Source organism: Drosophila mauritiana, chromosome 2L (assembly GCF_004382145.1).
Source record: "Drosophila mauritiana strain mau12 chromosome 2L, ASM438214v1, whole genome shotgun sequence".
NCBI lineage: Eukaryota > Metazoa > Arthropoda > Insecta > Diptera > Drosophilidae > Drosophila > Drosophila mauritiana.
The window spans coordinates 4,917,863-4,934,507 of NC_046667.1; the positions used below are offsets into that span (position 1 = coordinate 4,917,863).

General features: G+C 49.3%; 2 protein-coding genes across 3 annotated transcripts; one reads left to right on the top strand and one right to left on the bottom strand.

Annotated features, from left to right (window-relative positions):
- Window positions 1-102: 102 nt before the first annotated feature.
- LOC117151027 (thioredoxin reductase-like selenoprotein T homolog CG3887) lies at window positions 103-1,151 on the top strand. Its single transcript, XM_033318243.1, has 2 exons — window positions 103-347; window positions 424-1,151. The coding sequence occupies exons 1-2, from the start codon at window positions 202-204 to the stop codon at window positions 872-874; spliced, it is 597 nt and encodes a 198-aa protein (XP_033174134.1). The 5' UTR covers window positions 103-201; the 3' UTR covers window positions 875-1,151.
- On the bottom strand, window positions 1,148-16,213 carry LOC117151013 (collagen alpha-1(IV) chain). Of its 2 annotated transcripts, XM_033318223.1 has the most exons (9): window positions 16,124-16,213; window positions 15,810-15,994; window positions 7,507-7,689; window positions 7,399-7,443; window positions 4,615-7,225; window positions 2,602-4,519; window positions 2,424-2,538; window positions 2,137-2,360; window positions 1,497-2,070 (listed from the first exon to the last, which is right to left on the bottom strand). In XM_033318223.1, the coding sequence occupies exons 2-9, from the start codon at window positions 15,900-15,902 to the stop codon at window positions 1,497-1,499; spliced, it is 5,763 nt and encodes a 1,920-aa protein (XP_033174114.1). In that variant the 5' UTR covers window positions 15,903-15,994; window positions 16,124-16,213. The 2 variants fall into 2 exon arrangements, with proteins under 2 accessions (XP_033174122.1, XP_033174114.1); XM_033318231.1 differs by lacking the exon at window positions 16,124-16,213 and having other exon boundaries at window positions 1,148-2,070; window positions 15,810-15,902.
- Window positions 16,214-16,645: the final 432 nt, after the last annotated feature.

The window sequence follows — 16,645 nt, forward strand, 5'->3', positions numbered from 1 at the left end:
ATATTAAGTTAGTTTGACCGTCGAAAGTTTCGTACCTTAAAAAATAGCTGTTTTGTCAGCCCTATCAGAGCCACTCACTACGAAACGTAGACAGAAGTAGCGGGGTATTTGCCAGTCACACGGACAAACACCAAGGCAAAAGTGTGAGCAAATATTGAATTCCAAATTAAATTCCCAATTATATTAGGCCAAAAGCACGCAATGGATAGGCTGAACGGAAGGAATGTGGCACTACTGGTGCTCTGCCTGTGCGCCGGCTACGCCCTGGTGTTCGCCGAGGGCGAGAAGGAGATACCGGTCACCAAATTCGGCCAGAACATAGCGCCGACGATGACTTTCCTTTACTGGTGCGTTATATGCGGGGCAATTAACATAATTGATAACAATGACCGATGTGTTTCTCACCTTTGATCCGCCAAATAGCTACTCCTGCGGCTATCGCAAGGCGTTCGAGGACTACGTGGGCCTGCTAGGCGAGAAGTATCCGCAAATCCAGGTGCATGGCGACAACTACAATCCGCCGGGTCTGAACTATTACCTCTCTAAGATGATATTCGCCCTAAAGATAATAATCATTGTGTCCGTGGTCAGTGCGGTCAGTCCGTTCACCTTCCTCGGCCTGAACACGCCCAGTTGGTGGAGCCACCTGCAGGCGAACAAGATATACGCCTGCATGATGATCTTCTTCCTGGGCAACATGCTCGAGGCCCAGCTCGTCTCGTCCGGCGCTTTCGAGATAACACTAAACGATGTGCCTGTGTGGTCGAAACTACAGACGGGACGCTTTCCCTCGCCTGAGGTACTCTTTCAAATCATCGACAACCATCTGCAGTTCACCGAAAAGGTGCAGGAGAATCCGGACTTTGTTAAATAATAGCATTGGATGGACTGGACGGACGGAGGAGCGGAAACAGCAGTTGGACTACACCAAAACAGCCGCAGACAACGATTTCCGGCTCTGAACCCTAACTTAAACATAAGCTCTTGTCCCGACATTATCCACTTAGCTGTATTTCTGTTTTCACCCCAACTATAGCCTACTCTACACATCCTAAACGCATCCAATCCGAACCGAACGAAATCGCATTTGATCGGATTTAGATGGGGTATAAAGTTCGCTTTAATTTCAATCAAACGAAATTTCTTGTGCATTCGTTTTATGTGTTGTAAATTTTATTTATCAAAAAACTGGGCTTTCTTTTTGGTTGTGTTACGTTTACAATAATCCCAACAGGGGCACAGAATTTACTTTCGTTGCAGTGGAGGCAGTGGTTACTCTTCTCGACCCCTCTTCCATAATTATATTTGGTATGTGGCATATGGTTTTAGTTTTTGGTGTCCACGTAATTAGATTACATCTCCACGGAAAATGGCACTGTTCAGTGGTTAAAGTTTGCTTGGTACTCGAGTTGGGGTTTGGATCGTTATCGTTTCCTGGATAGGATAGCAAATGACTTAAGACGTATATTTAACTGCTACTTAGTTCGAACTGCAATCTAGGGGGCGGTGGTGTCCTCGCGGGGGCGTCGGTTGTACTGGCGGGTATTGCCCCCATGGCGAGCGTACTCATTGTAGGCCTGCAGGTTGCTCGGGCGAACCCTTTGCTGGTACCTTCCGTTCAGATAGTTTGATGGGGCGCGACTGCGCGGATCTGTGCTCCAAGAGGGGCGCGTGGACCAGGAGTTGGATCCGGGATTGGAACCCGGACTGGAGCCCGTGGACCAGCTAGAGTACGATCCTGGATTGGAGCCCGATCCTGCTACGGGTCTGGAAGACCAGCTAGATCCAGCATTGGTCCTCGATTGCCAGGCGGCGTTGGAGCCAGGATAAGCTCCGGCATTGGATCCAGATGACCAGGATCCGGAGTTGGAACCAGGACTGGAAGCTGCGCCCGAAGTCCAGCTTGACCTGTAATCGCCATCTGTCTCCGGAAGTGATCCAGCTGCGCCCGAAGACGATCCCGAGGAACCACCCGAGGGATACCTCGAGGCAGAGCCATCTCTGGAACCGGAAGACTCATATGCAGTGCGAGCCACAAAGGTGTTGCCTCGACGACGGCAAACCGTGCACCTGGAAGATGAAACCACCAATGAGATACATATGTATGCAGCTAATGGATTTGCTCAAGTAACCCACCTGCTAATCTTGCTGGTCAAATCCGCCTTTAGCGTCTGCTGGCGCGGCTGGACGAACTGATCCTGCTCCTCGATGACGGTTAACCAGAAGGAGGCCAGCGCATCGTAGTAGTTGCAGCGTCCATGGCCATGGCACTCGATCACTGGCTGGGCGCGGAACTCCTCCAAGCAAGAGCCCGGGGAGACAAGGTTCTGTCCAACGCCTCCGACGTTGTCCAACGTGCTCTGAAAGGGGGTGGGTAACAGTGGGTTAACCTTTAATTCCTTATGCTGAGAATAGTAACATACCATGAAGTAACTGTAGCCGGTCCACATCTCCTCCCAGCCGCCGGGGCACTCCGGAATGGACATGGATTGCGAGTGGAGGGCGATGATCCTGGTCGTCGTCTCGCACACAACGCAACTGCGGAACAAGACATGTCAATAGTGTGAGGGGTTTCCAGGGGAGGAAGGAATTTACACTTACCGCGAGATGTACTTCATGAGGTCCCTGCCTTGGATGGGCGTCATGGTCATTGGCATGGGCTCGGCGGTGGACAGCCAGAGACTGTCATCGTTATTCTGGGCAAAGTGACAAATGCCGTTGAAGTCACACAGCATGTACGGCATGGTGGTAAACCGCATCATGCAGGAGCCGGACTGACCGAGATCCTGACCCACCGCTCTGCTGGCGGCCACGTTGCCGGACAGTGAGTAGCCCTCCCATAGCAGATTCGTGTTGGCCGGACACCGAGGCACTTGGACGGACTGCGAGTGGCGGGCGAAGATGAATCCGCGGCTCTTGGGCGCCGGCGGTGCTGGCGCTGGGTCACCTTGTGGTCCGGGCAGACCACGCAGGCCGGGTGCTCCGGTCAAGCCAATATAACCCTTGTCACCACGCTGACCCTGCGGTCCATCGGCTCCGGAGTAGCCCACCTCGCCCTGGTCACCGCGATATCCCATGGCACCTCTCTGTCCCTGGAATCCAATAAGTCCTGGTGCTCCAGCATCGCCTTCCTCGCCCTGGAACCCATCAAGTCCGGGCTCACCACGATCTCCGGGTCGGGCCATGGAGTAGGAGTAAGTTACACCTGGTTGACCCTTGGGGCCAACGAGTCCGTCCATGCCATCGATTCCACCCCAGCCGGCGTCGCCAGTGGCTCCTCGTGGTCCTGGGGCACCCACCCTTCCGTTCTTACCCGGAAGTCCGGGATATCCTTGCTCGCCCTTGGCGCCATCCCAGCCAGGTTCGCCCTGGAAGCCGATATCTCCGATGTCGCCCTGTCTGCCAACAATGGCATATCCAGCTTCACCGCGCTCACCCTGGCGACCCATTTCTCCAAGCTCTCCCTTTGGTCCGATTAGTCCATGACGACCATTGTGTCCTGGTGCTCCGGGAAAGCCGACATCTCCCTGAGGTCCAGGTGGCCCCTGGATCTGGGGTCCATTGTGTCCGATCGCACCGTTGGGTCCATTCTCTCCCGGTGGTCCAGGTGCTCCCTTCTGGCCAAAGTGTCCCGGACGTCCTGCTCGTCCATCGAGTCCAGCAACGCCTTCGTCACCCTTCTCGGCTGGCAATGTTATGCCCGGTGGACCTCGTGGTCCTTGGTCACCCTGGAATCCCTTAAGGCCGTCAGCTCCATCGAATCCAAGTTGTCCAGCATAGCCAATGTCACCGCGTTCGCCCTTGGCGCCGGGAGGTCCAATAAAGCCAATTGGTCCCATATCTCCCTGCTCGCCACGTTCACCCTGTAGTCCTCGATCTCCGGTGAAGCCGCGATAGAAGCTCTGATCCTGCAGGTTTTCCAAGCGACCTGGGAAGCCGACTTCACCTTCGTCACCCTGCTCACCCTGCTCTCCCTGCGCTCCAATCAATCCGCGTGGTCCTTGATCACCAATCTGACCAGTTCGACCATCCAGGCCCACAACTCCTCTCTCGCCCTGAGGACCTTTGGGTCCCTGGGGTCCAGTAAATCCAGTGGCGCCCTTCAGGCCATGAACTCCATTGCGGCCAGGATAGCCGCCCAATCCCTTGGCTCCTGGCTCTCCTGGTCTACCCTGTTGGCCGGCGAGACCGCGATCTCCCCGCTGTCCCTTTAGTCCATGGCGACCGGGAAGTCCATTGAGTCCTGGACTGCCTACTTCTCCCTTGCGGCCAGCAACTCCATCGAGAGCTGGTTGCGAATCTCCAACCGGCCCACGCTGTCCCTTCACTCCGGGAGCTCCGGGGTATCCGATGGGTCCGGTCAAGCCGGATTCTCCGTCATCACCCTTTATGCCACTGTAGGCGGCCACGCCCTTCGCGCCTGTACGTCCTGGGAATCCGGGATTTCCTTGCTCACCCTTGCGTCCGGGAAGGCCGTTAGCTCCGGGATAGCCATCCGGTCCATCATCACCAGAGAGACCTAAAGGATAGGAAGGTATACGGTATTATAGACCATGATTAGGCAAAGTCACATCTTCTGTATATGTTAGATTTTTAGTCCAAATATTCGCTCACCTTTAGGTCCGAACTCGCCGTTGGGTCCACGAGGTCCGATGTCACCCTGCCGTCCGTTGTATCCAATCTCACCACGCTCTCCGATCTCGCCAATCATTCCTGGAAGACCGGGAATGCCAGGACTACCAGGCAGTCCCTGCAGACCCGCATTGCCGAGGAGTCCACGACGGCCAGAGAAACCGATGCTGCCCTTGGCGCCGTTCTGTCCATTCTGGCCCAGCGAGCCCACCTCTCCCTTCTGGCCCTTGGCGCCGTGCGGTGCCTTGCGACCAATGCGTCCGGGCTGACCCTTTGGTCCGGGCGGACCAACCAGGAAGTCACCGCGCTGGCCCTTGTTGCCAGGCAGTCCTGTTTGTCCAACTGCGCCATCGGGTCCTTGCTCGCCCTTCACTCCCTTGGGTCCTGGGCGTCCGGCGAGTCCATACTGGCCGGGTGCGCCGACATCACCGGGGAAGCCCTTAATGCCTGACCGACCCGGTGGTCCAATCTCACCCTGGATCACCTCCTGACCAGGTACACCGCGCTGTCCCTTGTATCCAAGGCCTCCATCCAAGCCAGGTTCACCATCGCGACCAGCCAATCCTGGAGCTCCCTGCGGTCCGTAATCGCCAGTTGGGCCGGGATAACCCTTGGCACCCACGGGTCCGGGAATAACTTCGCCAGCCGGGCCACGGTCACCAATTTCGCCACGAAGTCCAATAGCGCCTTGCTCTCCCTTGGCTCCCTTCACGCCCTTCGGTCCGGTATAACCATCCTCGCCAGGCTCACCAGTGTTGTCGTAGATCTGACCAGGATTCGGCTCACCCTTGACGCCCTTGAAACCGGTATCACCATCGTCGCCGCGCTCGCCCTTTATTCCGTCATATCCCGGCTCGCCGATCAAGTAGACCTTGGGTGTGGTGGCGTTTCTACCGGGAGCTCCATCACGACCATCGCGTCCTGGCTCACCATCGCGTCCCTGGTAACCGGCATCGCCGTAGTCGCCGCGCTGTCCGGTTTCTCCGCGCTCACCCTGGCTACCAATGGATCCATCCCGTCCATTTTCACCGTCGTCACCCTGATCTCCGCGACGTCCACTGTCGCCGATGTCACCGATTTCGCCCTTCCTTAAAGAGCCCAATTCGATCTTCCTTCCATCGGGTCCGGCAGCTCCAACTTTGCCTGGCTCGCCGGGAATACCCGCTGGACCGGGCAGACCTTTGTGACCAGCCCTTCCGGGGTTACCTTGCAGGCCCTGTACGCCACGCGGTCCAGTGAGGCCAATAGCTCCACGGTTTCCATTGCTACCCGGGTAGCCGGTGTCGCCCTCCTGGCCACGGGGTCCTCGGGGTCCGGCATTGCACACGGGGCAGTCGTCACCGCGCAATCCCTTGTCACCGGGCAGTCCACGTAATCCGTTATAACCATCGTCACCGGGAAGTCCACGGAAACCGGGCGGTCCCTGGGAACCAGGAGGACCTACGATGTTGTAGCCCTCGCCGGGCAGACCCTTGTCACCGGGCAAGCCGACCTCTCCGCGATCGCCGCGATAGCCCTCCAAACCAGGTAGTCCATTTAGGCCAGACTCGCCCTTTGGTCCGACCACATTTTGTCCAGGGTCTCCGTGCAGTCCGTATCGGCCGGGTAGACCAGCTTCGCCGGGGGGACCTTGCGGTCCCGGTGGGCCAATGAATCCATAGTCTCCGGCCTCACCGCGCTCACTACGTCCAGGCGGTCCGCGACTGCCGCTTAAGCCGGGGTCTCCTGATTGACCAGCTAGACCGATGGGTCCGCGGCGTCCAGGTTTGCCGGGCAGACCTGGTGGACCTTGTTCTCCGGGCGGTCCGATGTCTCCCTGCGATCCAATCGGGCCGGGCAGCGATTTGGTGAGACTAGGATCGTAAATTCCGGGGGGACCAGCGCCTCCTTGAACACCAGGCATGCCGGCGAATCCATCCTGTCCACGCTCTCCTGGGCTTCCGTCCAATCCATCAGCTCCAGTCCAGCCGGGCGCACCTTTCATGCCCTTGTCACCGAATCGACCGGGTTCACCATCCTTACCGGGCTTGCCCCGCTCTCCGGGTCCTCCGATCTCACCTCTTGCACCAGGCAGTCCATTGCGGCCAAAGGCGCCTTGTTCGCCGGTCGGTCCCTGTGGCCCCTCATCGCCCTGGAGTCCCACGTATCCCTTGTAGCCCTTCAAGGTGTCATCTGGCTTCAGCACTCCGGATAGGCTTTCACCTGGGTCACCCTTGGGCCCAGGTGGTCCAATCAGTGAGTAGGGCAGCTCCGAAACGTCGCCAGTGTCACCCTTGGGTCCCGGCAGTCCCGGATCTCCCTTCTCGCCGTTTACTCCAGCGTATCCAGTGTCACCCTTGCTACCGCGATCGCCATCGAATCCGGGCGGTCCCATACCGCCGGGCTGTCCAGTCTCGCCTCGATTGCCCTTGGTGCCCTTGGAGTTGATGCCGCCCTCGCCAGCCTCTCCAGGTGGACCCTGCTGACCGGGCTTTCCTGGCGGACCGCGAACGCCGTTCTGGCCAGGTGCTCCGCTGGGACCCTGCATACCAGGCCGTCCGTCGCAGCCATCGATTCCACGTGGTCCTGGTGTTCCGGGCTCACCGCTTTTACCCTAAGATGGCCAGGAACCAATGGAAATTATTACAATTTGCCTTGTGAACTAGTCTCATTTCATAGGATATAATATGGAACATGTGAGTATCGAGATTATAAATACGAAATGCACTTAATTTGGGTCCTTCAAATATGTAGAATGACTATCTATAAGATACTTTTATTACTCACCATAATGCCAGGGTAACCCATTTCACCTTTAGGTCCGACATCGCCCTGTAAGTATATTTCTTATGCATAAGTCATCATTTTGAGGTTACTTTGAAATCGATTTCTTACGCGATGTCCTTTCTCGCCTTGTTCGCCATACTCGCCGACATCTCCCTTCTCGCCGATTGGTCCTGCTCGTCCAAATGGTCCTATATCACCGGCAGGTCCTTCCAAGCCGGGAACTCCGATGGGTCCTGGGGCGCCCATGCGTCCCTTGATTCCTTTGCAGTCGCATAGCGTTGTGTTGCAGATCTGAAATCAAGAATATATATATACTATATAGTAGCCCAAGGAATGTGGAACCGTGCTTGATTGCCCCTGATTGAAACACTCGTTTGGGCAATCGAAGATGTCACAATCAATTCGATATCTATTTGCTCATGGTGCCAACTAGGAACTAGCATTCAGCTAGTATATAAATATATAAATTAATTTAAATTCATTTAGCTTGCTTTCAGCTTAAACACAACACTTAAGTATTAGTGTTGTATAGCTCACATATATTAGTTTCAAGCTAACAGATACCCCTTAGCTCATCTGTGAAGTTGATTATTTGTGAATTCCGCAACAAACTTGCTGGAATCCTACGGAAATGACCTTCTGCTCGATGCATGGATGGATTCGTGCAAATTCCTTTGCGAGAGACAAACGAAATCTGGGGCCGCCTTAGCCAGAAAATCAACAATAATAAGTAGAGCTGCAACATTTTTCGCAGCTTTAATTGCACGGCTTCCGTTTGCAATGAGATAATCTTCTATATGAGTACGTTTACTTTTGCCCAGTCAATTGAGCGAGTGCATAGAACACGCTCACTGGACCTCGGAATGAAGTTGAGGCGATTCCGAAGTGAAAATGTGGCAGATGCGGTTGGGGAAAAGGCTGGAAAATGCTGGGAAATGCTGGGAAATGCTGGGAAATGCTGGGAAATGCTATATCCACAGGCAGCGCATTTCTAACCCATTTAATGTGCATTTATTTATAAACAACGTGTGCAATTCGGTAAAAAGCGATTATCTGGAATATCTCCCATTATGAAATCACTTTGAAATACCATTTTTGAGGTAGGTTGCAAAAGTGGCCTGTGTTCCCACGTGGATTTATTGGCACACATTGGTTGCGGCTTCCTCATTCATGTCAGCGGCATAAACATCCTTAGTTTCATTTCTCGTATTTATAGAATTGACATAATTTCATGCTGGTTAAAAGTCCGAATTTATGGCCGCCTTCATTAATTTGGAATTTCAGTGGTCGTTCAAGTTTTCCACCGACAGTTCCTCCAAAAAAAACAAGAAACCATTTAAAAATTGAGAAGAAAAAAACTGCACACATGTTGCACGCATGTTTCGAGGTTCTCTGCGTAATATTTTAAACATATTTGCATACGAAATTTGTTGTTTAATTGTCGGTTGAATTAGTGTCAAATGTTTGGCAAATTCTGCTCTGTTCTGGATTTACAAACACCTCCGCTGATTTGGGACAAGCGACATCAGCGGAGTTCAAAGCCCCGGAAGAGGCTACTCCAATCGGTTCCCAGAAGTGAATCTGCTCGCAGCAGATCAAACCATCTGTTAACTAAATATTCACATCACCGAATCCCGAAACGAGAACGCCAAAGGTAAACAACACGCAGCACTGAAAAACTGGGAAAAAATTTAGAAAATAGGAAAAAAGACTTTGCGGTGAACCAAAAGATGTTGTTCTCGCCGGGCGAACAAATGAAAAATCCGAGAAAATGCAGATACCAAAATAAAATCCAATCCCCCCACCGGAAAATTCTGCTGCTGCAGGTGCACCAAAGCAATTGCACTCGCTTGCTGGAAATGCCACGTCAAATGTGAGAAACCTCACATTATGTGGGTGTAGCTAGTCTTATGATAATACGAGTTTATTTCGAACAGTTCTTGGTTTCATTCAAGTCTTTTGTTTCACAGCACACACATTCCTTCATATTCCGAAAATATCCAAGCGAACACCATCGAATTTCATTCAATCAATTGCCAAATCTGAAACCCAAGGAATTCTTCTCGTATAACACCGAAATTGACATATCATATATATTATATATCTGTGAAGATATCCATATTCGCATGCAAAATGTATGTCAAACTGTGGAAATTGTTGCGGTAACACGTTCAAAAGTGACAGCACTGCAATTTCCTTGAACTTGACACTGGGCCACATATGCCACATATAGCACACTATATATACATATATGCTACATTGTGTCTGCCATATATGGGCCATTTATTTTTTTTCATTTGATTTTTTATTTTTCGGTTGGCAGACGGAAAACGCACTGCCAAGTGGCGTCGTCGCTGGGGGATGAGAAACCACTTGGCATCGAGGGAATTGGGCTGTTGCACTGTGCGCTCCTCTTTCGCACACATACACATATACCCGTACGATACCCTCGATTCCGCCGATGTCAGCAGTGTAGGCAGTGACTGGGAATATTCGCCAAAACTAATTACCAACATTCCTCAATGGGCACGCGTGTCTGCGCGAACTGGCCAACCAGGTGTTGGGTATCCTGCTCATAAGGCGACAGTGCGCTAGAGAGGATTGGGGACATAGCTTAAACCCTTGGCTAATTTAATCTGTTACGCCACTGTGTCTGACCAGATCGGCGCACTATATATCGGACTATATATACATTTATACTGAGACAATGCTGTGCGAGTGGCGCGCACTTAAGCGCATTTACACATGTTAATGCCAATTGCGCCAGTTGCCCGTCCAGCGAAGCATCCAAGCCATGGTTTAAGGTCAGAGCGAGGCCTCCACGCGGATATATCTTGATATCTGGCATATATCTGAGGCGACAATTGGGCACACCCACCCACGCTAATCGCTTGCCGGGCGGAAAGATGCACAAGTGACGAGCGCTCCGCTCCGGCTGCAGCGAAATGCATCTGCATCTGCATCTGAGCAGCCAAGTTTATTGGCCCGACACGTTCTGGATATGCATATGCACATATAAATATGTATATATGTGCAGTCTATGGTCCTGGGTATCTGATGACAATCCTCGGGTGCTAACTTTCCGCTGAACTGTAAGCGATACTACCTTAAACTCTGGCCACCAATTCGACGGATTGCAATTATTCAGGGAATGCAAAGCGCAGCGAAATGACTTGGAAAGAGATGGATACACTGGGAGGAAAGAGAAGGAGACACTTGCAGGAAAGAGAAGGAGACACTTAAAGGAAAGAGAAGGAGACACTTAAAGGAAAGAGAAGGAGCCACTTGTAGGAGAGATGGAGCAACTTGCGGGACAGAGATGGATGGCTAAGGAAAGAAAGAGAGAGAGACAGAGGCGTCTGGTAATCTGGGTCTCAAAGTTGGTGGCCTGCTACGCCCGGATGTGGCATACAAAAAAAAAAAACATAATAATTATAATTATCAGAATGTCACATATAAATCACAGCTGATAAGACTGGACACAGTTTCAAGCCGGGAGTGGGAGCGGAATTAATTAATACATTTAAATTTAGCATTAAATTGTATTTCATGCACATGTGTATTGTATCCCGAGTTTCGAGTTTTAGGCTGCGGACAAAGGGGTTATCTGTCGCAGACAGCAAGACATCAAAGTGAGTTCTTTGTTGCCAAGGAGGATATCTAAGACATTACTTGGTCAGATATAGAAAGATCTTGTATCTTGTAGATACACTTCTCAAGCCCGAGATCAAGATTCAGCTGCATCTAACGAGGATCCTTTTGTGCGTCACAGTTGACCCAATTTCCCCCGTCAGACAACACGCGCCATCAATCAACCGCATTTTCATTTGCACATTTATATGCCCCATGAAATGGAGTGGGAACTGTTTGCACCATCAACAATAGCAACAACAAATCTGTTGTTAAATGTGCATCATAAACGTTTGGAACACTGCACACATGCAACAATGAAAGGCATTCGAATGAAGGTATTAGACGCGCAAGTACTAAGTAAAATGTAAAATATAAGTTATTCTTTTATTGGGCAAACATAAGTCACAAACTGACTTCAAATAGCTGGCTGACATCCCACAAATGCATTTTATTGACCACTCAACCCAGTTGCTCACAACACAAAGTGCCAGATTCATGCCATATTCAGTTGGCATCAAAACGACCGATTTTGGCGCACTGCTACAGGGTAGCAGTAAAAAATACGAATATGGGCCAACATATGAGCAGCGTGTGATTGACATGAAAAGGCAACCCCCGCACTTACACTCACACCGACATTCATGTGGAGCATAGTATAATGGATGCACATCTGGACGGGCGCACTTGCAGCATGACATCATTTTGCTCCGGCTTGACATTAAGTCATGTGGAGAAGATGCAAAAGAATCTGCACTGCCACTGGCACATGGAGGACACCCACGCACTCCGTAACCGTGCGTCTGGAGCCAGCCCAGTTGGAGCTACTTGAGTGACCGGTTACGGCATCGTGGCATCGCATAATTGTTTGGACACAAGCCTGACAGATGATAACTAATTGCCGTGCACTCAAGTTAACATTGAAATTGATGGACAGCGAGCTGTCACAACTGAATATTCGCAACGATCGTCAATAAGGTGGTCATGGTGATAAGGAAGCGCCAAGTGATTGAATCCACTGTGAAGTGCCACTATCTGGCTATCTAACTATCCTGTGACCTTGTAGAAAAGAATATAAACTGGGAACTATAGTAAAAAGTCGCATCATGCCATTATCGTTCGAATTTTGCGTCAAAGGAGCTGCCAGTTAAATTTCACCCGGCTATAAATCGTTTGAAATCATGAAGCCATTGGTTAACCATCTCAATGGCCTGCAAATAATTCAGACAATCAAAGCACCAGAAAGTTAACCAAGCAAATTAAGCTGAATTTATTTTTAGCCATGACAGTAGATGTCTGCCGTCTGAAATGGAATCTCAGCAATGGAATCGCATCATACATTGTACACATATGTGTATAGTCTCTAAATATATATGTATAGAATTTCAAATGCTCAGATGAATATCAATTTCATGAGCCCGTACGAACTGATAAGGCGGCGAAAAAAGGAGAACAACGAGCTGCAGTTATGAGACAGATGACTGATAACCCAATTTCACTAGCTTCGCTCATAAATAATCGTTTCAATTTACGAAATTCATTACAAAGGCGGCTACTAAGTGGCCCCTGCCCATATCACTCATACGACATGTTGTCCATATCGCACACACACACACACACACACACAGATGCAGAGAGCGAGACTTCGCATAATTTCCGCATTCAGTTGCAGATAAATAAATAATTGAGTCAAATTGAAATGCAACTCGCCAAACAATTCAGCTCAAGCACGCAAATAAACTTCCACAAGGAGTCCAACAATGAGATGATGATCATTGTTGTCCGAGCTCCGGAGCTGCTGCCCCCGCTCTCCCGTTTTCTTGGGCGGTCTCCAGCTGGACACCCTCCACCAGCTGGACACCCACACCCAGTTGGCCCCGCTCAGTCTGGCCGGCGGTGGTCAGTGATTTATGCCAGCAGCATCGGGTCACTTTGGACCAGGATCGGGCATAAACAAAACCCAAGGAGAACGAAACTGAAGACTGAAATGGTTGGTGCACGGAAAGAAATAGTTGGGTGGATATAATCACACTCACTACTGTTCATATTAAGATCATAGTTTTATAATTTGATAGAAAATACTCGTACTCTTTAATAACCAATTAAAAAAAATGCGTTATTTTCACAATCTGTTTATAAGAAAATATCGAAGTATATGGTATATTTCGAGGGTTTTAGGTTATGTATTTATGTGATAATATTTTGTAGGTAGTTAAGATTTTTCTGAGTGCACCATTGAAGTTTCTAAGACTTTGGACGGCAGCAGCAGCCGCCGCAGAAGCAACAAAACAACAAACAGCCAAGAACTTTCAATTCCAATTTGAAATGGTGCAGAACGTCAAAAGATTGCCGACTCCCCCCAACCCCTGAAGTCGCCATCCCCCGGCAACCCTTCATTCCAATTCCAGTGATTCTCGAAGAGAGCCCCTCACCGATCACTTGAGCTGCTGCTAATTGTCGGAATCGAACTGCACACACACACACACATACCAGCGCACTGGCCCAAGAGCACACTTATTCACAGGCAATAACGGCATTTCCCTATATGTACACGTATTTATAGCTGGGCAAGTGCAGGAGAAAAGAGAAAGGGTGCATGGGGGAGTGGTGAATGGTGAAGTGGGGAGAGCGACTGATAAAGACAATTTATCAAAATTCATTCATGGAAAGCCTCAGCTGCATCTGCAATCGATGAGTTCATCTCTCTCTGTCTCTTCTGCTCTTCGATTGAAGCGGCTCTTAAGCGATCGGCTCTCTTTTCGCGGAACGGAAAAGGAAATCATTTGTGCGGCTAATGAAGCGCCAAACTGGTTGCAAAACCCATTGCGAGAACAGTTTTAGAGCCATTGCCTAAGAGCTGTTAACTGTTTAATAGGTATTTACATGTATTCAAATGATGCTGGAATAAATACCCTTAAAAACATTACTCATATTAGATAATAAACTTTAAAAATTTCCTTATAGCTTGCAATTAATGCATAGATTGCGCACATACAATGTGTGTTCTAATCAAAACTAATTCTAGCGAGAAATGTAAATCCCCTTCTATTCAGATTAGCTGTTGTAAGTGAACCAACTATTCTTTAAGCCTTCGCTTATCGTGAGGGTAACCCGAGCAACGGTAGCTAAGCGAAGTCAAGTTTTTCAGCGTTTTGCGGTTAGTCCTCCATTGGCAACCCACAAGACCTGGAGACCTGGGAGCTCTCACTCGGAATCGGGGAGTTTGGGTCCCAAGCCCATGGCATTGACCACGTAACCGAGTGCGAAAAGAGCTGTGGATCGGATTACCAAAGTCGTCAGACGAGCTGCACACTTATGATGGCAAACACGTGAGCGATGGGGCCAGATTTCCACATCCCAACGAATTGAGTGCACGAATTGTGTGCTGAGTTAACTGCTCAACTAGGCTGAAAACTAAACTCTGATCTCTGGTAAAGGCAATAAGTCAAGCCAAGCCGATAGCCTCTGCGACTGCTGGCGACACTTGTTTCAATTCCAAAGTGTTTTTATTCTAAATTCGAGTCTAGAAAGCCATGTCGCAATCAGCGGAACATGCTATCAATGGCGTCAATGCCGCCAACATAGCAATAGGTCTAATTAAATGTGTAGATCAGTCGCAGCCTGATAAGAGCCGCCGAATGCCATCAAAAAGTAGGTACCGCCGGCATGTGCTCCATTTTTCATCCAGCCTTACGAAATCTCTGCGATCCCTAACCATCTAAATATTAATATTCAATTAATTTGGTATATGCACAAGGTACTTTAAAAAAGTAGTGCATAGTTTTTGGGGCAACAGCAAGTAGCGTTTGCTTCGCACGTTTGTGTCAAATCAGCTTAGTGTTTGCTTAAAAAATTATGCAAAAATAAATAAAAAACTGGAAAGCGCATTGGTGAATGTTTCCTATTTTGTAAAAATACGAAGAATCCATTAAATTGGGCTAGAAACCTGCGCATTAATTCTTTGTTTTTCATACTCATTCCCGTTCCATTTGACAAATGATTATATGCCAATTAAGGAACTAATCTCGCGGTTATTAAATATAATTCTAATTGCCAGCCGGAAACGTTCAATGGCAAACCATGTGAATGCGTATGCCAAAAAAGCAATGTCCTCCAAATGGAAAGATTAGGGGGGTTATCAATGGGCGTTATCGCCAACCTCTTCACCTACAACATTATGTTGCCAAAATTATGTAGTGACATAATCGATTCCAAGCTGGACTTGGACTCCATTGAACCCCCGGAATCGGGAGCAAGCTGAAAGGAATTATCTGTCGAAGCCAAAGAGTTGTTGCAACTACGCGATGTTTTCATGCCGGAAGTGTGAATAAATCGGAGAGTGCAGTGCTGCAGAATAACAATAACAATAGCTGCGGTGATTAAGAGTCGAGCTCCGAGCTGACCCAATTTTACATAGTTGTTTATGGTTGATACTATGTAAATGCAAAATCAATGACTACGTATACAGTTTGGGGAGCATTGGTGGACATGATCATTTTCCTCCAAAGTCAATCGGAATATTATTGTTATAAGCTTTAAGTACCTTAAAACTTTGTTATGCGTGTACAGTTTGACAAGCACTTTGGTTAGTATTTTACAATCTCATAAAATTCAGATGGTTATGGTTTGAGAAGCACTTTAAATAGTAATAGCCGTAGTTTTAAGACATAAAAAAGAAGTTGAGAAAAAGTTATTGCACTACAATTTATAAATTTCTTAATGCTAGACCTTAAAGAGCTGTCAGTTTTTAATATTATACGTAGAATTTAGCTTGCACTTACCTTTCCATCCGCCAAGGTAACGGAAACCAGGCTGCCCAACAGATAAACGGCGCCCAGAAGACCCGAGAGATGCCTTAGATCTCTGGGTAACATCCTCGCTGGGTCCTTTGGTCCTATCCGCAACGTATTTATGTCGCACTCTATATAATTGCCTCTGTCTCTCCCCGCTTAAAACACACACGAAACTGCCAACGAAATAAGCATAAAGTTAGAAATTGAGCAATTTTCGATTCTTATAAAATGCCCTCAGTAAAACCGACATTAGCAAATCAAGTATTAAAGAGTTGAGGATCGGAAAAGTGTGGGAAACTAACAGAAAACGCTGATTTGCTGCTGCTGCGATCGTCGGGCACAGCACTCTCCCCACATGTGGAGATCGTCTAGCGTTCGAAGTATTACTAAACACGAGCCCCGCCAAAGAAATTCGAATTCTTCGCCCGCTCGCTCGGCACGCTCGGCTCCGCTCGTCAAAGTTCGGGCGTTCGCGATCGGCTCTCGGCCCACCAATACCATCGCAAGTGGGAGCTGCAGCTGTGTGGGTGCCGCAGGCACAGGCCAGGGACAGGCCCGGATGGATGTTTGGATGGAGATTTGGATGGGGGTTTGGATGTAGATGTGACTCGGGCTCTGGTTATGGGATTCGGAATTTAGCACTTTGACGCCTTGAAACGAGGAAATGAGGAGCAGAGCCCTCTAACCAAATCAAAGCGGCCCGATTCTAAGCATACAAATTCTATTTCCCATTTTGGTACCGTATCCCCGAAGGGGTATGATCAATCGGATTCTCACTTCGTTCTTTTTATTAGACACGTACCTTGGCAATAGACTAATTATTT

What these genes read in the sequence shown, in the direction of transcription:
- LOC117151027 (XM_033318243.1), top strand. Translation starts at nt 202, where the DNA reads ATGGATAGGCTGAACGGAAGGAATGTGGCACTACTGGTGCTCTGCCTG. An exon ending in ACGATGACTTTCCTTTACTG is followed by an intron (nt 348 to 423) that starts GTGCGTTATATG and finishes TCCGCCAAATAG; the next exon opens with CTACTCCTGCGGCTATCGCA.
- LOC117151013 (XM_033318231.1), bottom strand. Translation starts at nt 15,902, where the DNA reads ATGTTACCCAGAGATCTAAGGCATCTCTCGGGTCTTCTGGGCGCCGTT. An exon ending in TGGGTTACCCTGGCATTATG is followed by an intron (nt 7,226 to 7,398) that starts GTGAGTAATAAA and finishes TGGCCATCTTAG; the next exon opens with GGTAAAAGCGGTGAGCCCGG. An exon ending in CCGGCTACAGTTACTTCATG is followed by an intron (nt 2,361 to 2,423) that starts GTATGTTACTAT and finishes ACCCCCTTTCAG; the next exon opens with AGCACGTTGGACAACGTCGG.